Source organism: Silene latifolia, chromosome 9, assembly GCF_048544455.1.
Source record: "Silene latifolia isolate original U9 population chromosome 9, ASM4854445v1, whole genome shotgun sequence".
NCBI classification, from domain to species: domain Eukaryota; kingdom Viridiplantae; phylum Streptophyta; class Magnoliopsida; order Caryophyllales; family Caryophyllaceae; genus Silene; species Silene latifolia.
In genome coordinates, this window is record NC_133534.1 from 52,739,549 (window position 1) to 52,762,905 (window position 23,357).

Genomic DNA, 23,357 nt, shown 5'->3' on the forward strand with positions numbered 1-23,357 from the left:
GTGTGTGTGTGTGTGTGTGTGTGTGTGTGTGTGTGTGTGTGTGTGTGTGTGTGTGTGTGTGTGTGTGTGTGTGTGTGTGTGTGTGTGTACTTGTGATTTGGAAGAATTGCGGCATGAATTGGAAGGAATATGTTTCGGTTGTTCATGTTTGGCATTTACATTTATTATAGAAGAATATGAGTATGATGTTTATTTGCCAGTATATGATGTTAGAATGTGTTGGGAGTCGTTGTTTTTCCATGAATCGGCCGAGTGTGGCAGGGTACTCGACCGAGTATCCTGGCATTCAACCGAGTAGGAGGAGTTGTGATTTTGGCAGTAGCTACTGGAACATGACCACTCGGCCGAGTAGAGGCAGTATTCAACCGAGTGGGGCGTACTCGACAAAGTACCTGAGGTACTCGACCGAGTATGCTTTATGTGCAATCTTGATCAGCTACTGGAGTTTGAGCACTCGGCCGAGTAGTCAGTATACTCGACCGAGTACTTCCGTGTACTTGACCGAATACCTCTTTGGCGGATGTGATATTTATTTTAAGCCGTAGACTATGTGCTTACATTTGTCTTGGTTATTGAAGCTCAAAATGCCGCCAAAGAGATCTGTTGCATATATTCAGGCTTCTGAGATGAGCTTAGATGAAATCGCTAGAGTAATCGAGCAACAAGAGGCGCTCACTGAGGCCCTAAAGAATGTAGGGAAAAGAACGGAAATAGCTGTTGATGCATCCCGGCTGAGCACCACTATTTCCCGCTTTAATCCTACCACCTATGAGGGAACATTCGAGCCCAAACTATTAGTTAGTTACCGCCTTCCTGTGGATTTGATACATTTCTTACCGCTGACTATTAGTTAGTAGTGAATTATGTTTACTTTCATTTAGGAGACACGACTCTAGCCTTGTCAGATAGCTGTTTTGATTAACATAACAATGTATAAAGTCTTGTTGTTATTGGAATGTAGTTGATTTCGTTTTGGTTTTAGATTTCAGATTTTGGTGCTGGTGTGCAGGTGAGGGGGTGACGGGGGACGGGTTGGTATGGACGTATGATGGTAGTTGGTGGGAGATTGAGAGATTTATTGAATTAAACCAAATGAAAAATAAGGGGTAAAAATGATAAGGGTATAATAATCAATTACTCCCTCCCATCCAGACCAAAGGTTACAGTTGCTTTATCACACTTGTCGATGCATGTTTTGTAACTCGCATATCTTTAGTTACACATTATTAAAAATTATAAAAATTTGATATTCTTATAGCATTCATGACTATAAATCAAACACGATCTCACATGACTATATTTTGTCTTATAGATTAAGAATAATATCAAAGATTCCCTACGACCATAAATAGTGCCAAAAAGCAACTGTAACCTTTGGTCTGGATAAGAGGGAGTATATACATAATTAACTAAATCATGTCCTGAATTGAGCACAACCCTAGCAAAAAAAACCTAATCTGAGTAAATAACCCGAATGCAAATCCGAAGTAGTGGACGCAAAAAGGATAGTGTATTTTAGGAAGACGCTACAGTTACACTTGGTGTATAGAATCTTCTATACACCACCAATTAAAATGTAACACGTGGTAGAATCTATTTGTAGTTGCGAAGGAATTGTGCAGGTGTTTGGAGGGAAAAATTTTCATCATGGGAGGGAAGATGAAAAAGATGGAGGGAAATTAGGAGGGAAAATAGTTAAGAATTTTATTAATTTTGGTAACATGAATAATAATTATATTTACTATAATTAAATAATATTATATCTTATTTTTCATATCTTTTCAGTTTTCTACTCTAACGAGTTTTCTACTCTAACGTTGAAATCATACGTTTATTTTGTGTTAAAAAAAACCTAAAATTCATATTATTGCTTGAACGACTTCATCAATGTCAACTCCTAATCACAAATTTTTCGATCTAAATGAAGAGTATCATGAATTCAATCTACAAGATGAACCGTCATTGGAAGAAATTAATTTGAATGACATGGTAAATGAACGGGTCCAAACCGAGAAGGCTGGAATTGTGCAGGCGTCCGATGCAACTGAAGGTGGATCTGCTAATTTGTTCCGACAAACAGTTGAACTATTTGATAATGACAATGATAATTTTGAAGTCGATAATGATATTACTAATCCTGAAGTTGGAATGGTTTTTCCGGCGGGGTCGGAAGAATTCTCGGTGTTTATATATTCTTATGGATACAAACATGGTTTCGAGCTTTTTATAAGAACAAATGAGTTTAAAGAAGAATATAAAGAGAAAGGCATAAATCAAGTATCGACAGGAGAAAAGGAATCTCATCTTTATATGTACAAGCGAATGAGAATGATGTGTAAGAAAGGCGGAGAAAGCAAACATGAAGGTTCAAATGTTACCGGGTGCAAATTTGTAGTAGACACTAGAATTCCGAAAGGTAAAACGATGATGGAAATCACGATTTTTAATTTTGAGCATAATCATGAGATTGTTCCTGAAAATAGGCGTTTCATGGTAAATTATACGGTTATAAGTGACTATTTCAAAAGGCGAATTTTGCTTAACGATGCTGCTGGTATATCGATTATTAACAACAACATTTTATGGTACTTGAATGTGGGGGACACGAAAACGTTCCATTTAATAATAGGATTTGAGGAATCTTGTAAATCTAGAGAGACGTACAGTGAGGCTTGGCGGCGATGCTACTGCATTGTTGAAATATTTTGAAGAGATGAAAGCGGATAATCCGGATTTTTTCTATGATATTCGGCGTAATAGCGATGGACGTTTGTCAGACTTTTTTTGGGCAGATGCTCGAAGTCGGGCTTTGTTTAAAGCGTTCCTCGGCGTTCTTTCATACGATACTACATTCATGTACAATAGGTAAATTAATTATTGTATCATCTTCCGTTTAATATGTGCAGTTTGATCAAGGAGCATACAAGTTTATATAGGAATAGTACTTATTGTGTAAGACGGTTCCATTCTATAAAAAACATAAATGAACAACGTGATCGAGTGTGGTACCAATGTGAATAATATATGAATAATTATACGTACAATTAGCTAGCTAGGAAGTACCTAAATTCAGTCACTGACCTCTTTGTTATCAAGTTGATCCTAGTCATAGTCTGCTACTCTGCTTTGGTCCTGCATATATGAGAAGTTTTCTTTAATTTTTACTTACGTGGATTCTGTTCGTCTCAATTTACTACGAAGTATTTTTTTTTTACAGTTTCGAGATGCCTTTTTCACCTTTCGTTGGCGTTAATCAACATGGTAGGTCAACTCTTTTTGCGGCTGTTTTAATATCCTGTGAAAATACATAAACTTTTGAATGGATATATCGACAGTGGTTAGAATGTATGGGCAAGCCTCCTTCTATGATAATTACTGACCAAGCCATGGCGATTGGTAACGCGGTTAAAAGTGTTTTTGGAATCGATTTTCCTCATCGGCTTTGTCTTTGGCACATAATGAGAAATGCGGCAAAGAATTTGGGTAGTTGTGCTAGTTGGAAACAAATTGAGGTGGAATTGGGAAATGCGGTTCATGACTCTATGGACGCCAATGAGTTTGAGGAAGCATGGGGTTCAATGGTCCAAAAATACCAGCTACAAAACATTAATTGGATAAAAGAGTCGTATGCACTAATACGTAAGTGGGTTCCTGCCTATTGGAAAGGTACTTTTTGCGCCGGAATGTCCTCGACACAGTGGAGTGAGCGACAAAATCGATTTATAAAGAGTTATGTCAGCATCGAAAGCGGTTTGTGTAACTTTGTTCATCAGTATAAGAATGCCATATTATCAAAGGTAAATGAGGAGAAGCAAATGAATTTCGAGTGCTTAGATAGACCGCCTAAGTTGTCAGCCAGCTCCATTCTAGTAGAAGAGGTTTTTCATAAACTTTACACGAATACCATGTTTAAGGAGGTACAAGCTGAGGTTTTCGGGCTAATTAATACAAATGTGGTAAATATAGAGAAGGTCGAAAATTACACTGGGTTTTCGGGCTAATTAAACACAATTGGAAAAAAAAATGATGGTCAATGACTCAGAAAACCAGGAATCGAACTCTGGTATTAAAGAGAAAAATCTCAGTATTCGAGGCAAGCATTGTAACCAACTGAGCAAGGGTATCAGCACGTACAATAAACTAAATATATAATCTATTTAGTTGTCTTAAACAATTTTTTATCACACATACCCGATCATTCCAGTTTAATTAAATTAAACGATCGCATTTCTCTTTAAATCTCATAATATAATTACGCTCAATCGTTCGCATTTGCTATTACGTTCATTTTCCTATCATAATTACGTTATGTCTTATTTCGCATAAACACTAAACCCTATTAAATTAAACCTAAACCCTTAAACTTTATATATCCTTAAACCCTAAACACGAAACCCTAAACCTTAAAAACCCGAAATCCTAAGTCTTCTAAACCAATAAACTCTAAAATAATTTTATTAAAATTACGTTCAAACTAGTACAATATCCCTTTTAGAATCACATAAAGCGATCATTTAAATCGTTCGCATTTGCTATTACGTTCATTTTCCTATCATAATTACGTTATGTCTTATTTCGCGCAAACCCTAAACCCTATTAAATTAAACCTAAACCCTTAAACTTTATATATCCTTAAACCCTAAACCCTAAACCTTAAAAACCCGAAACCCTAAACCTTTAAAACCCAAAACCTAAAGTCTTCAAAACCAATAAACTCTAAAAAAATCTAACTAATTTTAAACGCGCGAAATTTTAATTTGAAGTTAAAAATTAACATGAAAATCGTATGATTAAGATCACAATGTTCATATGATTCGATTAATCATGGTAATGAATGTTTTACCGGCGTCAATTTTATTTTAATTAATAACATAATATTTCTATAATTTATTTGGTAACATTATTTTATCTTTATTAACGTTAGTTACTAATAATAATGTAAGACTTGTATTGGAGCACAAAGATTCGTATGATTCGATTTGGAGCACGAATGTCTATGACTGGATTAACAATGTCAATTTTTAAACGTAATGTTTGTACATTTCGATTAGTAACATTATTTTGTATCTACTAAGTACTAACGTCGTCAAATTTTTACTGATAATAACGCAAGACTTGTATGATTCGATTAATAACGTAAAACTTGGAGTACGGAGATTTGTATGATACGATTTGGAGCACAAATATTTGTATGATAATATTAATATTGTAAATTTTTCATCAATGTCATGTTCGATTCAATTAATAACATCAATTTTTTAACAATACGTAAAATTAATAATCGTAGTTTATTTTGGCATTACGAATTTTACTGATTACATTTACATTACATTTCCAATATTTTTCCATTTAATACCCTTAAACATGAATTTCTAAACCTAATTTCTCAATAATCAAACACACAACTTTCTCAAGTCAATTAAATGCTTTTTTCATCAATATTTTATTTCAATTCCTTTAGATTTATCAGATTATCGATCAGATTAATACTTTATTTCAAGTCAATTAAATGCTTTTTTCATCAATGGTCTTCGCGGCTATTTCGTGGTAGCAAAACCGCCGAGTTGGCAGGGTCATCGACGGTCGTCCGACGACGAGGTGCCTGCGAGATCAGAGTTAGCCGAGAAGAGGATGATGCGATAGCAGACTCCCGCATATATCAGGCAATCTAGTGGGGGAGTTCGTCGCCATCGCTGGTGAGTGATGCCAGATCGGAGTTTGACCCGGAAGTTAACCCGAAGCCGAAACCAGAAGCGGATGTGTCGGATTTGACGTCCATGAGGGTTCTTTGAATTGGCGTGAGAAGTTACCGGCGTCGGTAGGTGTTTGATGACGACTGGAGGCATATACTAAATTTCACGAATACTCTATTATCATAATTTTAGAGAGAATGAAAAAAAAAGGAAATAATTAGAAAATAAAAATAATACTTCATATTTACCAAATTTGTTAAAAAATCTCATAATAAATTTTGAAAGTTCAAATTTGAATTGACTTCCAAAATGTACAAATTATAAGTTGAAAAAGATTCTATCTCAATTTCAACAGTCGCCACATGTCACGATGTTATACGCAGTGTATAGAAGATTTTATACACTGAGTGTAACCGTAGCATTTTCGGTGTATTTTGGTGTGAAATTCAAAAGCAGGAATGTCCCACCTCCCACGTACGAGTAGGACATCCAATAAGGCAATAAGGCTCCGCACATGCGAACTCCCTTGAAATTTTGAAATCACCCATTAACATAAACAAAACAAAAGACGGTGCTTTTCATCCACAAACCAAAAACACATTTGAAAAACAAAGGGTATCAATGAATTGAAATCCACATTTACTTAATGAATTCCGTTGCACTTAATTTTCACTAAAACATTTTAATGGGTTTTCTTTGATTTCTTCTTACAACACAAATCAAACAAACATAGACATAGAGAGAGAAAGAGAAAGTGCAGCATTCAAGTTTACTGTTGGTGACTGTCTGAAACATTAAAAAGAAAAAGAAAGATGAACAATAGTAGACAAACTCAAAGATCTGGTGTTTCTACTGCTCATCATCAAAGACAATATTCTGATACTTTTATGGATAATAATGCTTTTTGGTCTCACTCCAGTGCTGCTCCTCCACAGGTTAGATCTTCTTTTTAGTTATATACTCTTTCAATCTGTAATGTAGTTTACATTTTCAGTGATTTTGAGTAATAAAGTTTGAATCTTTGCTGCCATTTCAGTTTAATTTTGTTCATCATAGTTAGATGGGTTTAATTTTCAGTGATTTTGAGTAATAATGTTTGAATCTTTGCTGCCATTTCAGTTTAATTTTGTTGATCATTGATAAATGGGTTTAATTTTCAGTGATTTGACGATATTTGATTTGTATGTTTAGATGGTGAAGCTGTTTTTTGACTGCTCAGATTTATTTCAGTTTAAAAAGCTTCTGCCTTTACACGAATTACGACTTTTTGTGTATTTTTATGGAGTTGGAATTTTTGTGGGAATGCTTAGTTCACCGTATTCTAGGAAATGTGATATTTTGTTAATTGATTGACTGCTGAATGCAGGAATATGGCTATTATGGGCAAGCGCCGAGAGATACTAGAAACGGACAAAGGAGTTATGCCGGTGGCGGGGAGTATTACTCGGAGCAATCTACGCCACCACTGAATCCTTCTCGGATATCAAGAAAAAACAGTGAGGGGCAGATTTCATCCAGTGAGTTTAGTCCTGGTCTGTTGGATCTCAACTCTCATGATACTGAGCTTTTGACTGAGGTGAGTTACAACAAGTGTCTCTTTTATGGTTGTTTAATTACTGCTTCAGGTAACTTTGTAAAAGTTGTGTATAAGCTGCAATGCTGCCTAACAATTATACAATAATCTGCCACTGCTGCCAAAGGGCGAAATCAACTGGCTCATTAGACCCATACTCCTTGTTTGCACCCAGGAAGAGAAGGGAAGGGGCGGGAGGGAGGGAAAATGTTTCAAAAGAAGTTCGCCCTTCAAATATTCTTATGTTGGAGGGATTTTGATCTGTCTGGAAGGTTAATGAAGATATAAATCCCTTTGTTTCCCTCCCCCTCCGTCTCCCGTCATCCTCATTTGCTAAGCAAACAAGGGAAATTCTATCCCTCTGAATTCCTCCATCCAAACAAAGGGTTATGGAAAGGATAAATCATGTTAGGATCATGTTTGACAGCGTCGGAACCCTTCAATGTTTGATTTATGATGTTGTTTCATATGGGGAACTATAATCCAGTTTTGGTAACTATTCATGTCAAAATGGGAGAAAAACTCAAGTGGGGTAATGGCCTCTTTATTATGCCATCTTGATTTATTGATTAGGATGGAATAAATCAAAATGGCTCACTAAAGTGGTCGTGCTTCTTTCTCCTGTGAAATAGCGGTCTTTTGATGCAGCTCTCGACACAATTTTCATCTTTGGTCATTCTTAAAGCCTCTTTGTGTTGCTAACACAAGGGTAAGGCTGTTTACATCCGACCCCCCTTACCCCGCAATTTGCAGGAGTCATTGAGGCGAGTCATTGAGGCACTGGGTTACTGTTGGTGTTGTTGGGGTTAATTTTGACTTTATGGGAATAACTGTATATTTGTTTGTATATCTATCATGTGTGCCTTTTTAAGGATTGACTGTATATGTGTTTGTATTTATGTTAAAATCACTTTTTTTTTTCAATGAACTCGCCCATTTTAAGAAGAGATGTCATTCTTCACTGAACTTTTTTGTTTTGATGGACGTAGTTTTTGCGTGTACTACTTTGAGTTACATGACTCAGTATTTCAAAAAATCAGTGTGAATTTTCAAAGAAGAAAAACTTTGTTTTGTGGCTATGGACTAATGATATGTCAAATTGCTGCTTTCTACTAAGGAGTATAAAGAATGATTTGGCCAAACTTTGAATTGATAAATTGCCATCGATTTTAAATGGTTTATTCTTCTGAATGGTTATGTTGAGTCAAGAGCATTAACAGCTCGTTGTGCTGCATAGCTACTCATTAAATAATTATTATTTTGTCTTCTACACTGCAGGTGCCTGGTCCTGGTCAGTACAACAGTTCTTTTTATCCATCTTTTCAGAGCAGAAGTTTTGACGATATGGAGCTTCCGACTAGTAAGGCTGGTATGAATAGGGCTCGTGGCTTGCAAGAAAACAATGTTATGAAAAGTATCGCAGTGGACAAGGATAAAATTAGTGCTGTTGCAAAAATTAAAGTGGTGGTATGACTTTTTCATTCAGATACCTTAGTTCATTATTGTCCAATATGTTCTGCTTGCCATAAAGTTTCTCAATGTCACATGGATGTGGTTAGAGCTCGTTTAGATGAATTGATGTACTATGGTTTGACTGCCACTTTAAGAATGTTTGGTCTACAAATAACTGGATCATTAGTACATACCATTCTATCGAACTTATTTATGAAAAGTTAAATGATCTGCCTGTGCTTGTGGTCCAATTTTATGTAGTTATTCCACTATGAAGTATGAAATATAATGTACCATCTTTAACCATCGAGCGATGACTAATAAAGTAGTTATTTGGTGGCTTTAACTCGATAGCGAGTATAGGTAGTCTTTTATGTGACCATTTTATCACTCAGTCATCAAACGCGACTCCTCTATGGCATGGCAAGTGAAATGCACTGAAGTCAAAGAATGGATGATAAAGCATGCGTAGTATGTTGAAGTTTGCTTATAGATTTTTATTGATGAATACGTTGCGATTTTGGGAATACTTATCAGTTACTCATTTTGAATGCATGAGCAGGTTCGGAAGAGGCCGCTTAACAAAAAGGAGTTGGGAAAAAATGAGGAAGACATTATCGAGACAAATTCCAATTCGTTAACAGTTTACGAAACTAAATTGAAGGTAGGCCGTTCAACTGACTTTGAATATCTTTATTTCATCTTCTAATATTCAGTTTAGTTTCAAGTATTTGAAAAGTCTCTCCAATCTAACAATAACATTATTTTTTTACCATTATCAAATGTTGGTTTCAAAACTGCCATCTGGTGCAGAAATTACGCACTGTAAATTTTCAATGTAAAAAAATAGTTTAAAATACTCTGTCTTGCCTCTTGCTTTCCTGCTTCTGGTTACCTTTTTTTCGCCCTAAAGAGATGCCATCGTCCCTCTATTTCTTTTTTATGTTCTTCTTTTTCCTTCAAAAAATGTGTTCAGGCTAATATAATATTATGGGTTTTTTTCTACATATATGGTCGTCGTTTTGAAATTTTGACCCCAATAAGTACATTGAGTTTTGTTGGCTGTTATGCATTATGCTCAAGGAGAAAGTGGTCGACTTGCTTTCCATGAGACGTCTCGCCTGCATTTGATTGCTTATGATTACTGTAGATTATTATAAAAAGCTTAAATGAATCGTGCATTATGCATTTTTGGTTTCCCAATTTATGCTTGCGAGATGATGATGCTAAAGCGGGATTAATATGTGGTTACAGGTTGATTTGACAGAATATGTCGAGAAGCACAATTTTGTATTTGATGCAGTGCTGAATGAGGAAGTTTCAAATGATGAGGTGAGAGGAAGAAGTGATATCAGTGATAGTACTTTGTGATATTTTTCGAACTTGTGTTAATTCTTTTTATTTCTTTCAGGTCTATCGTGAGACCGTCGAGCCAATAGTGCCTATAATTTTTCAGCGCACTAAAGCAACATGCTTTGCATATGGACAAACAGGTAATGTTTAGTTAAGGTTGCTGTGCTTGATGCAGTTGTTGTACTTCTGTTGAAGTATATTGAATTTTGAAGGATATCTCTGTGTGTGTTTCGATTTCCAATACGACGCTAGACTCGCTATTTTTCGTCTTTGGAATGTGATGGAATAAATCAAAATGACTCATCAAACTCTCTATGCTTCTTGCATCATAAAGTAGCAGAAATTATGCATTTTATGAATTATGACGCAATTTCCATCACGGGTCATCTGAAAAATCCTCTCTGTATTTAAAATACAGGGGTAAGGCTGGACACATCCGACCCTCCTTACCTCGCCTCAAGCAGAAGCCATCAAAGCATTGGGTTAATGTTATTGTTGTGAAAGGTTACGTTTATAGCTTTTGAGGCTGATAATTTCTGCATAGTGGCTTCATTCAGCAGTTTAGTGGCTTCATCCAGCTGGAAATTATATCCAATATTTTCGATCTTAGTATAAAGAGGCTTCTTTGGTGAGGGTTGAAACTCGGAACAGACAACATAGAGCGAAATTGAGATTTAGTGAAGGAAAAGAAGTTAATGGGTATACATAGAGTTACGAAAACAACCCAAGTGTTCTGGCAACAGTTGGGCAGTGTTCAAATTTCCCTTCTCTACCATCTGGCCTTTCTTCCCTAAGGAGTTCCAGCGCAACCCCTTTGTGGGTTTGACTATTCAGTCAAATGGGGAATTGAAATTGACCGTGTACATTTTTGTTTATGGACACCTGTCTTCGATTTGAGGGTTCTCCACATTTTAATTTTTGTATATTGATTACTTATTACTTATTGTTATTGTTTCCTTTTTTCTATTTTTCTTTCTCTTGACGGTTTCAAATGATGATTCGTGTCAGCCAACTCCAAAAGAATTTGGGATCATGACTCCATCTTTGTCATTGTTGTTGTTGATACATGTTTATAATTTCCTATGAATCAGCAGTGAATCAGAACCACCTAATTAATATTCTGTTTTCCCTTCTTTTCTTGGTGATATCCTCTGTGCAGTCAACATACATGATTATATTGTAACTGATGCTTTTCTATTCCAGGAAGTGGGAAGACTTACACAATGAAACCATTGCCCCTTAAAGCCTCCAGAGATATATTACGGTTAATGCACCATACCTACAGAAATCAGGGTTTTCAGTTGTTCTTTAGCTTTTTTGAGATATATGGAGGAAAGCTGTTTGATCTCCTCAATGATCGGAAGTGAGTGTCCTCATCCACTAAAATTTCAGTCTATACCTGATGATTGTCTATTATATACACTCTCCCTCCCATTATATTGTCTCCATTGACATTGATAGTCAACCTATGTCGACTTTGAACCATATTTTCTCACAATATGTAATAGACATATACATGGTATCTTTACGCATGTCCGGAGAATTATAGGTCAAAGTTGAGCAGCAGTTCACATCACAACCAAAGTCAAATGAGAATAATAAATTTGGTATGGAGATAGTAATAAACTTGGTCCCCCAACTTTCAGAAAGCTCTGCATGAGGGAGGATGGAAAGCAACAAGTCTGCATTGTGGGATTGCAAGAGTTTCGAGTATCAGATGTGGAGATGATTAAGGAACTCATAGAAAGAGGAAATGGGTCTAGAAGTACGGGAACTACTGGTGCTAATGAAGAGTCCTCTCGTTCGCATGCCATACTTCAGCTTGCTGTCAAGAAGACACCTGATGGTGCTGAATCCAAACCTCCACGGCTTGTTGGCAAACTCTCCTTCATTGATCTTGCTGGTAGTGAACGTGGTGCAGACACAACGGATAATGATAAGCAGACCAGGTAACACATGTTTGTCAATGTTTTTCCCCTTCCGTGGAGTCTGCATATTTTCTGTTTTGTAGAGGCATTGGCCAATCAAACCCATAGAGCTCCTTGCGAGTTGGTGCTTGCATAACTTTGAACGGTTGCGTCTATTTACATTTTTTATCTTGGTATAGAATTATATGCCTTGTTACTTATCTAGTAACTTGACAAGCTTTTATTTGGTATCAGGCTCTCAGCAATTGAATTCATTTTTGAACATTAAGAGTTTGCTTGAGCTGGGGGTGATTGTTACTTGCGTAATATATTTGAAAACAAAGGGAACGAAGAGGGAAATGATGGCAGTATAGGGAGGAGGAAACAGTTAGGAGAACTTATGGGGGTAATGCATTAACTTGGGGAGGAGATGATTTACTATTTCCATTTTTTCCTTTTCTTTGATCCATCAGCATCACTATATCCATGTAATTTGGTCTCTATTGTTTTGCTCCTAACAATGATCTCAAGAAAAGCAGACCATAAAATATTTTTTTTTTCCACTTTATTTCCTATGTGCTAATTCCACTTCGGTATTCAAGGGTAATGAATTTCTCACTTTGGTGACATACTATTGTTTTGGTTATAATACCCTTTAGGTCACCAAGTGCAAAACAACTAAAACCCTAGTTTGTTGAGCAAGTTTTGGAGGGATTTATTTGTCCTACAAGCCAAATTAAAATCCTTCCAACAGAATCTCCCTTTCTACCCCCTTCCTCCCACCCCTCCCTCCCTTCCCCTCGGCCCTCCCCATTGTGTAATCAAACAAAGGATAAGGCTTTGTTGTTGTTGTTGTTGCTGCCCGACCCTTTCGAGACTGAGGCTCTAATGACTAAATTCCTGTAGTAAGTTGGCGGCTTTGCGCAAAATGTATCAATTATGCAGAGCTAATTAGACAATAGCCGAACCTTGTATGATATACTAAAACCAAAAAAATGGCGCAGTTGCATTATATGCTATCTTTGAAGTTATCTTAATACTCATTCAGACTGATTGCCTGTTTCCATATGGGGATCTTATGGTTAAAAGATGATACTCTATAGTGTATAGAGAGCCCGTTATGATCTGCCCTACATGATTGTAATCCTAGTACTGATTTCTTCGTCATGTTTGTCTTACACCTTGCGCCGTTTCATCGATACTTGTTTAATCCCATTTACAGGATAGAAGGTGCTGAAATCAATAAAAGTTTGCTTGCACTGAAGGAATGTATAAGAGCTCTTGACAATGATCAGAACCATATACCTTTCCGAGGAAGTAAACTGACTGAAGTATTGAGGGATTCTTTTGTTGGCAACTCAAAGACAGTTATGATTTCTTGTATTTCTCCAAGCTCAGGCTCATGTGAACATACTCTTAACACCCTAAGATATGCCGACAGGTAATATCTTTATTTAACACAACAACAACAATGTTACTTTCAGAGTCTGGGCTCTCTCAAATGGCGGGATAAGGCGGTCGGTTGTACGCAACCTATCCCCTGCGTTAAAAGCTCAAAGAGGTTGCTTTTGAATGGCTGGTTGATTCTTCACTATTTTAAGAGGCGTAGTCATTTTAGTGAGTCTTATTCCATCTTTACAAAAACGAAAAAAACAGGGAGTCTTTTATTTAACATTGCAACATCATTACTACAGTAACACAAGGCTGAGTAAGGTGGTCAGATGTATGCAACTTCTCTCATATGTTAACAAAGTGAAACTATTTCCCAGTGACTCGTGAACATAATTGCATTAAGAATTGCATTGGATGAATTCTTCGCGATAAAAAGAAGCGCATCCAACTTAGTGAGCCATTTTGTTTTCTTCCATCAGAATCCAAAACCAAAGGATAGTGATTCTTTGTTTAACACTATTAAGCAAAATATTATATTCGTCAGACTTCTGACTGTGAGTTTGCCTAACACTCAAATAACTCTCAATTCTGAATCTGAAAAGGGTGAAGAGCCTTTCTAAAGGAAATGGCCCAAAGAAGGACATTTTGCTTCCCACGGCAAACCTGAGAGAATCAACAACTTTACCATTGTCTTCTGGCACTCCAGCAATGCTCAAGGATGACAGCGACCTGTGGTCTCAACCCACCGAGAAGGAGGAATATGAAATTCCAGATGAGACGTATGATCAACCAAAAGTGACCCGGAGGAAGAACGGAAAGGTTGAGTCGTCAACTTATATTTCTGAGGAAAAAGTCAGCACTGCCAAGGGTCACACAAAGTGGAAAGATGTGTCCAAAGTTGATGCTAAGAGCCTTGATTCGGACGATGATGATCTCAATGACCTGTTACAGGTAAATATCAAACAGAACAGTAGTTGTATTCCACATGATTCAGAAATACCCCTGCCCTTTACTGTTTGGTTGATTTCAAATACTGTGCAAGGTCAGGTTTTAGTTGGAAAGTTACTTTTTTACCTGATTTTTTAAAGATAAAAATCATTACTACTATTTTTAATCGGTTAAGTTAGGCAAGTGGATCAATTGGATCGCACGTATTGTTTTTTCTATGTATTCTGCAGCATAGCAAATAAGTTATGAGTTCTGTTTTTAGGTTGAAAGTTATATCCTAAATCTTATACGATTATAAGAATGTTAAGTATCTATGCAACAGATGGAAGTATTAACTATTAACAGTGGGAGTACCTAACTAATCCCAAAGTGTTGATCTGACATGATATATTTACATTTAATTACAGGAAGAGGAAGATCTAGTAAATGCTCATCGGAGACAGGTTGAAGAGACTATGGATATCGTAAAAGAGGTGCCTGTATCTCTTATCTCCTAGTTTCTTTTTTATACTGTACTACTTTTCTTTCCAAGTAAGCAGTCTTTGATGTAATATTAGTAATTAGTATTATCGATCGTTAGGCGAACCCAAATTTTTGTGCGGGGGGTTTATCAGTTGATCTCCGCATACAGCTCTCCAGCAGTTTGTCTAAAATATACTCTGTATCAATGTAATTACAGGAGATGAATCTACTGGTTGAAGCTGATGAACCAGGAAACCAGCTAGACAATTACATCACTAGACTGAATGCCATCTTATCCCAGAAGGCTGCCGGTATTGTAGAGCTCCAAAACCGTCTGGCTAATTTCCAGCGACGACTCAAGGAGCACAACGTCTTGGTCTCATCACCGGCCTACTGATCTAGTGTAGTTGCTTCTAGAAGCACAGCTTAATTAATCATTAAACAGCTTCTACACAGCTCAGCCTCAGTATCCATCTGGTGGCATTTGCCTGACATGTTTGATTCTTATTCACATAGCAAGGCCGGTTTGGTGGCGACGTGGTAGTCCCAGTCTGCTGATTGTCGAGGAGGGATTCTTTCCCACCCATCATTTTACTTCGGAAAAAGTAAAATCACATGACGCAGCTCTCATGGACTGTCAACCAATGAGTCGAGTCCATGATATATCAAGCTTATAAGATCGCCGATTGTATAATTCTGATAATTATGTTTTCTTTTTTGGTTGATTATAAAAACAGATTAAGATATTAAACAAGTTTGACATTTCCTTTGCCTTTCACTGGCACATATCTATCTACTATCTAGTGCCAAGACTGCCAACAGAGTAGTACAGAGTACAGACTAAGTTGTGAATCAGTAATCAATGCGTTTAACTGCAAAGTGGTAATTTACCCCCTTAACTTTATTCAATGGTGAAATTAGACCCCTTAACTTTCAATTGTAGAAATCAAGCCCCATAACTTTAACAAAAAGTGAAATTTAACCCCAATTTTTATTTTTCACTTAAATTTCAACAAAAATTCATTTTATATTTATATTATACAACTAATAATACATAAAATTACTAATTTTAACCTTCTTAATTTATATAAGTTAGTTATTCATCTAAAAAATAATTTTACATTCATCTATATTAAACAAAATAAAAATATAATACAATTTTATGAACTATTCTTACATTTAGAATAACTTGTCTAAAATTGTAAAATTATAAAAAAAATTGGATTGTATAAAATTTATAAAGTTATAAAATTAAATTTTATATTTGATTAATTGGATTATAAAAATGAATTTTGGTGGAATTTCATAAAAAATCAAATAATGGGGTTGAATTTCACTTTTTGTTAAAGTTATGGGGCATGATTGTTACAATTGAAAGTTAAGGGGCCTAATTTCACCATTAAACAAAGTTAAGGGGGCAAACTGCCACTTTCGCGAACTGCAATTTGGTTTTGACATAATAATGTTGTATAAAAAAAACAAAGGTAGGTAGGTTCTTGAATACAATTTTTTTTTTGTTACATAACGTCACAACTTATTTAAATTAGAGGTATTCAACAATACACGCTTGGATGAGACATGGGTTGGACTCAAGTTGATTTTTTTGGGCCATCGACAAGTTGGTTTGGCACGGTTAGTGAGACTTGCCTAGTAAGTTAGGACAAATTCTTTTCGTAGTTGCTCTTTCATGGACGAGTTTTACTCTTTCATGTACTTTTTTTTCATTATTTTTCCATTGTATGCCCTTTGTCTAGATAGAGGGAAACAAAACTCTCTCTACCCTCCCCGACCCTCTCTCTAATTGTCTTCCTCACATAATTAACCAAAAAAGAGCAAATTATTACAATTATGGATGCTAATTCTCATATCAATCAACTAATAATCCTAATTTATTAAGTTTATTAATTGATTATGTTATGTCAAATTAGGGAATTAATTTACAGTAATTTAATTAGGGTTTGTTTTAAGGTGTCAGAAGGGGTTTACAAGGGGTAATCCGGCGTGCGTCGTCGCCGTTGGGGTGAGGCACGGTGTGCATCGTCGGCTTTGGGGTCATCCACGGCGTGCGTCACCGGCGTAAGGTAGAAGTCCGAATTCAAATGTCGATCACTGCTCCATAAAGATAGTACCAGAACTCTAATGAGAGCATTATTCCCCATTGAAAAATACTTGAGTCGAAAACCCATCTCGAATTGGAATATCGATTCCATTGATACCCACCTTAGTAAAGGAAAGAACGACTGTTGTTTCCCAAGGCCCTAGGATCTCTTGGTTTCGTGCCATGAGTTTCTGCAATTAGATAATTCATAATCCACTCATGGACATTGTTCACTTGTCATAGTTTACCCATTTGATAAGCATCTTCAACAATGGAATCCGAACAAATACTAATATTCATGGCAATTCTTCTCCAGTAATTGAATTGAAAATTGAAATGAAACGAAAAATTAAGTCATTAAAATAAAAGGGTATAATGGTCATTTCCGTCCATGAAAGAGTAAAACCCGTCCATGAATGAGCAACACCCATTCTTTTAATACTACCTTATCAATAGGCCACCTTGCATAATACAACCTTTAATACAATTTCTTGTAGAACAATTTTAAATATAAAATTAAAAATGCAGGTTAGAATTTTCCTTAAAATTCTACTTTCACAACAAAAACTAAAAGCTACCTCCCTCTCTCTCTAAAACTCTCCCCAAATACTTTTTAAAACAAATCCCCTAAAATCCTCTTTGTAACCTCCACCTTCCCTATCCATCCACTACCCCTTCTCTGCCTGCTCCGTTGCCGGAGATGGGGTCGCCCTGACCTATCTCCGACGATGTTTCCTCTATCAATCCTTAATTCTAATCTTTTATCCCTTTTTTCACTTATCCAATAATTTTCGTATTTCTTCTTCATTCTCCGTGGTCATGGTGATTGATTTACCCCTCTCTCCGTCTATCTTGTCATCGGTCTCCGTGCATGCATAATGATGAAGTTCTGTTTGGTCTTGGTGGTGGCGTTTTTGGCCATTGTCCGTCTGAGGTTGGGTCCCTCTTTGACGTTTCCGTCCTTCCGTTCCCTTGTCCTGTCACTGTCGTTTTGGAATCCATCCCAGAGGTGTTCCCTCCTTTCCCCCACCCCTGGTTTGGTTTTCTGTTCTTGGCTTTGTGTGTGTGTGTGTGTTTGTGACGATGAGTATAGGTCTTTCGGTTGCTATGTGGTCGTGTTTTGGGGGTCAGATTTGGTGATCCCTTCATTCCCCCCACCAATCGCTCCTATTTTCTTTATCACTAGTATCGTTCTTTAGTTTGGTCTGGTTGCATGTAAGGCGGTGGTCATGAGAGGTGTCGTTTGGTGAAACGGGTGTCTTTTTTGTGTATTTGATCCACCTGATGGATTTGTTGCTGGGTCATTCATCTTCTGTTTTTTGGTTGCATGCATGTTTGTCTTTGGTGTTTTTGAGTTGGTTGCGGTTCGAGTTTCGGGAGATCTTTTGCTGACCTTTTGGCGATTGTTTGGGTTCTTTTCTATCTTTGGATTGGTGAAGTTGGGTGGGGTGTTTTGATTTTAATTTGGACTGTGTGGGTTTGAGTTGGGTCTTTGGTGTGGTTGGCTGGTCTGGAGGTGGTGGTTTATTTTATATCGATGTCGTCACTAGTTAATTTTTTGTTTTGTTTTTATGTTTTAATAATCTCCTTCTATTGGAGTCGTTATTGTAGTCTTGGGGCTCTTTCGAGGTTATTGGCAGGGAGATTGGTTGGGGTAAGCTCTCTAGTCCTTCTTTTCAGTTTACTTGGTTCTTTGGGTTGTTGGTCTTTGTATTGTTGAGGTCGATTACCACGGTGTAGGAGATTCTTCTCCGCTGAAGACAAGCTTGTTCAGCCCGTTCTTCCCCTTTTCTTTCTACGCCCGTATGGCGTAACTGCACATGGTCCGTCTTGTTGGCCTCAAGAAGTTGTTAGTAATGTTGTTGACGTGGACGACACTACTTGTGTTCAACCTACTCTTCATCGTCCTGCCCTCGTTACTCCCGTTTGTTTTGTTGTAATTTTAATTTTAATAAATGATTATGTAATCTTTATGTTTGGGTTCGTTGCACTAGATTTGCTGGTCGGGCTTCTAGTACAACTTAGTCGATTAGCTCGTTCTGTAACTTTTGGGGTACTATAATCACCCTTTTTCTTACTGTAAAAAAAAATTAATATAAAATTGTGTGGAACACCACCAAAACATGTTTTGAGGGAAAAAAATGTTGATTATTCGGTATTGACCATTAACGACACGTTTGTCTAAAATAAATAAACCTAAACCACGAAATTCATTATTCATTAAGAAACCCCTCTTCTGCTAACATCATTTCTCTCAATTTCGCACTTTCGATCTCATCTATCACTCTTTCAAGATATTAATTAAGTAATAATATCAACATCGAGGTAATAAATGTGTCTCATAAATTGTTGATAAATTCTATATCTCATCATAATTTCAAGTTATATCATAAAAAATATATTATAGATGATAAACTAGTTTAACTTCCCGTGAAAATCACGGGATTTTTTAAACTCTTCAATAAAAATATAATTTTTTATTGCATATTTTATTTTTTATGCTATTGCAATCTATTTTGATTATTCTCATTTGACTTTTGTAGCTGAATGATCGTTTTTGCTCGACGTCTAAATAACATTTTTCTTAGTTTACAACTTTATTAAAATGATATTATGAAAATAATAAGTAGTATTAACCTTACTTAAATGCTTATATTTTTAAGTATGAAGATAATAATATTTAAAAATTAAAATATTCTTAACTCAATTTCTCTTAAATAAAACAACATCAATAATCATGTAATGTTTAATCAACTAAAACACAATTTAAATAAGATGGGTACAATAGATAAAAACAACATCGAGAATCGTGCAATATTGTGTCATTAAAAATTAAAAATTAGATGATATGTTACTTTTTGGTACTCAAAGTACAAACAAAATATATTTTTTTTAGCCGACTTTATAAAAACTATTATACTTGTACTAAACTTGCCTTAGCCATACATAATGTTGTTGATATCAATTCTAACAAATTCAATACACATTATAGATTAATAAATACATTAAAAATTTCCCAAAAACGTTATATCAATAATAAAATGTGAGACTAAAAAACTAAGGTTTCAATTGATGAAGAAAGAGTTTTCTTCACCAAAGTTTTACCTCCCCTAGCCATAATGGATGATCATATTCGATTATTAATGATATTAAGTGTCTTCATCAACATTCGACAATGCCAAAAATGAAGAATACGCTACAAATGCTTGTTAGATTCTTCTCTTTTCTTCTACTTTCATTTTACTTCTTCATTTCTCTCCCAATCGATTACAACTCACCACAAAAACAAAAATATGAAAAGTTTTGAATAATCAATCAATTGAAATTAAATAGGCTATTAGAAATACATAGGCGAAAAGGAATAAATTTACCCGTCAATTTTTTATTTTTTATTTTTGCTAAGAATGTGTTGGAGTTTTTATCATTTGATCTTATTTTATAGGTAAAATTTGTTAAATTGGTTTCATAATTGTAGAATATGAAAAATTTGACATTAAAGAGAAATAAATTGTGATTATAGAGTTGAGGAATGTTTGGTAGATCACAACTAAATCTGGCAAAATTGACACCTTGATCAGACACCCGAACTCAAGATTCGAACCCGAATCGACTTGACCTAATATAACTCGACCTTAATGTTTATTGTTACACATGGATTATTATTCATAAATAATTTGATAATAGTTGACCCGAAAATGATTTGAACTCGAAACGACCCGGCCCAACCTAACCCAAACTCCAAACTCTGCAAACCCGAAAGTAACTCGATCTAAACCGACTTGACCCGAACACAACTCTATTAACCCGTTTGCCTTGAAATTAGTGGCAGCTAACACAAAAACCCTAGTGAAATCCGAAAAGAAGCTCCATATAGGCGCCGTCTTGCTTCCATTTCACATCCCTTCATCAACAACTCTCCTAAACACTACTCCTTGAATCCTCATCCTTGACACTTAACAATGGTACTTCCCACTCACTCTCGGTCTCTGTCTCTCTATTCATTTCCCTCATTTTTGTGCCCATATTATTAATTTATTTTGATTTGTTTTCATTTGAAATAAACAGGGTAAAGGAACAGGTAGTTTTGGAAAAAGAAGGAACAAGACACACACTTTATGCGTCCGTTGTGGCCGTCGCAGTTTCCATCTTCAGAAAAGTCGTTGCTCTGCTTGTGCTTTTCCTGCTGCTCGTACTCGCAAATGTAATCCTCCCTCTTTCTTAGATTCATCTTCAATTGTTTGATAAATGCTCAACCTTTTAGTTTGTATAATTACGTGCCGATGTCAACTAGCTTAGTTGGTAAAGTAATGAAAAGTATGGAAAGTGGTACTCATGACCCGGGTTTGTACCCCGTCAGCATCAAAATCAAATCTCCCCTGTGGATCCCTTTATAGTTGATTATGTGTTTTGAAACCTTCATTTTCTTAATCACTTACGGAGTATTTTTCTTTTAGGGTTGTAATTTTGGATGTTTTCGATATATACTTTGAATATCTGACGATTCTAGATCTTTTTTTTTTTTTTTTTTGGTAATTTGCACTTCGCAAAATCCGAGTTATTGTTGGCCAAAACTTAGAATGCTAGTTTTGACATTTCTCAAATGTTGGGGATGTAGACAATTGGAGTGTGAAAGCGATAAGGAGGAAGACAACAGGTACTGGCCGTATGAGGTATCTCCGTAATGTCCCTCGCCGTTTCAAGACTGGTTTCAGAGAAGGTATTCATCTTCTTACTACTATTGGATGTTATATCGTCTTGTCTATTCTTTCGGTGATGCTGTACTAATGCTTCTGTTATATGTGTAGGCACTCAAGCTGCACCAAGGAGGCAAGTGGCAGCTGCATCAGCTTAAAGAGAGGAGATATTTTCTGTAAGAGGGTGTTTTTTGTTGAGTACATCAGATAGTAACTTCATTTTTGCATATCTCAAGTATTCGAACTAGCTTCTGCTTTTATATTTCAGACATTGTATTTGAATGAGAAACGTAGTACTATTTGGTTCCTATTTCCTTAAACAAATGTAGTCGCATTGAATTTAATGGCTAAATGATGTTAAGATTCTGTCAGCATCATGTATTTTTTTTTTTATTTTGCTAGTAGGTCATCCATTCTCTTGATATGATTGATTAAGCTTTGTTTGGTTAGTAAATTGGGTTGTTGAGAAATAGAGGGATCATTTCGCTTCTAGCATTTCAGCACTAACAAAAACCAGGGTAAGGGGGTCGGTGTTCACCGCCTTACCCCTGTCTTGGGAGACCAACATGCTGTTTCTGAATTACCCAAGATGAATATTGCGTCAATAATTGCATCAAATGACTATTACATTACAATATATAGAAAAGTAGCGGATGGAAATTTCTATGATTCTATCTCCCTTCCCCATGACGCCTTCCCTTCTACAATTGTATCCAAATTGATTTCTATTTGTTATTCCCTCCCTGTTCTTTCTTATCCAGAGTTCTTGTGTAGATGCACTGCAGAAGTAGCACATCTAATAGTCATTTATGAAGTGCTTGGTTTGATGCTGTAGATTTGTATTTCATTGAGCTGGTTTAAGGATATATGTGTGGACATGGTTTCGCTTATGGTTGTTGAATGTTGATAAAGTGTTGCATTCTTAGTCTGGTTCGGAATCCAAATACTCAAATATCTTGAGAGGAAGAATATGTGAGCTGTGTTTATATAATAACATTGATTTCGACTCTTGGAACCTAAGATATGAATTCAATGTTAGAGTCCGTAGATTTCCCTCGCACGTCTGCTAAATTTGTTGGTCTATTGAAGTAATTTGAGTTTGTGACTATTAGGATCTTGAGCTAGGTTGCACGGACACTCCTCCTAATCGGCGTTCCCGTGTCGGACACCGACACGACACTCGTCGGACACGTCAAAACGTGTCCGACGACACTTGTAAAGCCATGTCTAACCTTCATCTTTTATTTGGGCACGTGTCTGACACGTGTCCATGGTATTTTGAGCCGTGTCCATGGTATTTGGACACACCTTCAAACGGAATCAAGTTGAATTTAAGGTAAATTGCGTGAATTGTTATATGGTTGAATTTGGTGGGGAAATAAGTTGAATTAGCGGTAAATGATGTTCTTTAGACTAGTAATGAGATGTCGAAATAGTTGATTATAAGTTAGTTTTTGGTTTTGGAAATGAGAATGAGTTATAATTAACGTTAACTTTTACCTTCACTTATTTAAATTTAATATTCAAATACTTTTTCAAAAATAAAATCGCACATAAATAAATATAAAATAAATATTTTATTAAATTTAAATGACGTGTTGTGTCCTAAATTTCATGAGATGCCGTATCGCGTGTCCGTGTCGTGTCAGTGTCCGTGTCCGTGTCGGTGCTACCTAAATCTTGAGATCAACTGTAGGCTGAGGTGGTGAGATTCTGTGTCAAATTTTCTCATCCGAATTTTGAGGATGAGATTGGCCTCTAGTAGAGTCTAAACATATGAGTGAG

General features: G+C 36.1%; 3 protein-coding genes across 3 annotated transcripts; all 3 read left to right on the forward strand.

Moving 5' to 3' along the window:
* The first annotated feature begins 1,887 nt into the window (after nucleotides 1-1,887).
* Nucleotides 1,888-4,001, forward strand: LOC141601037 (protein FAR1-RELATED SEQUENCE 5-like). The gene is made up of 4 exons (XM_074421299.1): nucleotides 1,888-2,554; nucleotides 2,655-2,865; nucleotides 3,218-3,284; nucleotides 3,336-4,001. The coding sequence occupies exons 1-4, from the start codon at nucleotides 1,888-1,890 to the stop codon at nucleotides 3,999-4,001; spliced, it is 1,611 nt and encodes a 536-aa protein (XP_074277400.1).
* A 2,234-nt stretch (nucleotides 4,002-6,235) lies between these two features.
* Nucleotides 6,236-15,566, forward strand: LOC141599767 (kinesin-like protein KIN-13B). Its single transcript, XM_074419877.1, has 12 exons — nucleotides 6,236-6,628; nucleotides 7,060-7,269; nucleotides 8,545-8,733; nucleotides 9,281-9,382; nucleotides 9,973-10,050; nucleotides 10,130-10,211; nucleotides 11,275-11,434; nucleotides 11,718-12,020; nucleotides 13,201-13,419; nucleotides 13,973-14,321; nucleotides 14,726-14,791; nucleotides 14,998-15,566. The coding sequence occupies exons 1-12, from the start codon at nucleotides 6,506-6,508 to the stop codon at nucleotides 15,175-15,177; spliced, it is 2,061 nt and encodes a 686-aa protein (XP_074275978.1). The 5' UTR covers nucleotides 6,236-6,505; the 3' UTR covers nucleotides 15,178-15,566.
* A 5,133-nt stretch (nucleotides 15,567-20,699) lies between these two features.
* Nucleotides 20,700-21,943, forward strand: LOC141599769 (large ribosomal subunit protein eL37x-like). Its single transcript, XM_074419879.1, has 4 exons — nucleotides 20,700-20,840; nucleotides 20,944-21,079; nucleotides 21,494-21,595; nucleotides 21,684-21,943. Exons 1-4 carry the CDS (start codon nucleotides 20,838-20,840, stop codon nucleotides 21,728-21,730), a joined length of 288 nt encoding a protein of 95 aa, XP_074275980.1. The 5' UTR covers nucleotides 20,700-20,837; the 3' UTR covers nucleotides 21,731-21,943.
* Nucleotides 21,944-23,357: the final 1,414 nt, after the last annotated feature.

Bases quoted from the DNA above. Each gene is read 5' to 3' on its own strand.
- LOC141601037 (XM_074421299.1), top strand. From the start codon at position 1,888: ATGTCAACTCCTAATCACAAATTTTTCGATCTAAATGAAGAGTATCAT. The intron at 2,555-2,654 runs GTATATCGATTA...TTGTAAATCTAG, and splicing joins TTTGCTTAACGATGCTGCTG to AGAGACGTACAGTGAGGCTT. The intron at 2,866-3,217 runs GTAAATTAATTA...TTTTTTTTACAG, and splicing joins ACTACATTCATGTACAATAG to TTTCGAGATGCCTTTTTCAC.
- LOC141599769 (XM_074419879.1), top strand. The intron at 21,080-21,493 runs GTAATCCTCCCT...TTGGGGATGTAG, and splicing joins TGCTGCTCGTACTCGCAAAT to ACAATTGGAGTGTGAAAGCG. The intron at 21,596-21,683 runs GTATTCATCTTC...TTATATGTGTAG, and splicing joins CAAGACTGGTTTCAGAGAAG to GCACTCAAGCTGCACCAAGG.
- LOC141599767 (XM_074419877.1), top strand. From the start codon at position 6,506: ATGAACAATAGTAGACAAACTCAAAGATCTGGTGTTTCTACTGCTCAT. The intron at 11,435-11,717 runs GTGAGTGTCCTC...CCCAACTTTCAG, and splicing joins GATCTCCTCAATGATCGGAA to AAAGCTCTGCATGAGGGAGG. The intron at 14,322-14,725 runs GTAAATATCAAA...ATTTAATTACAG, and splicing joins ATCTCAATGACCTGTTACAG to GAAGAGGAAGATCTAGTAAA.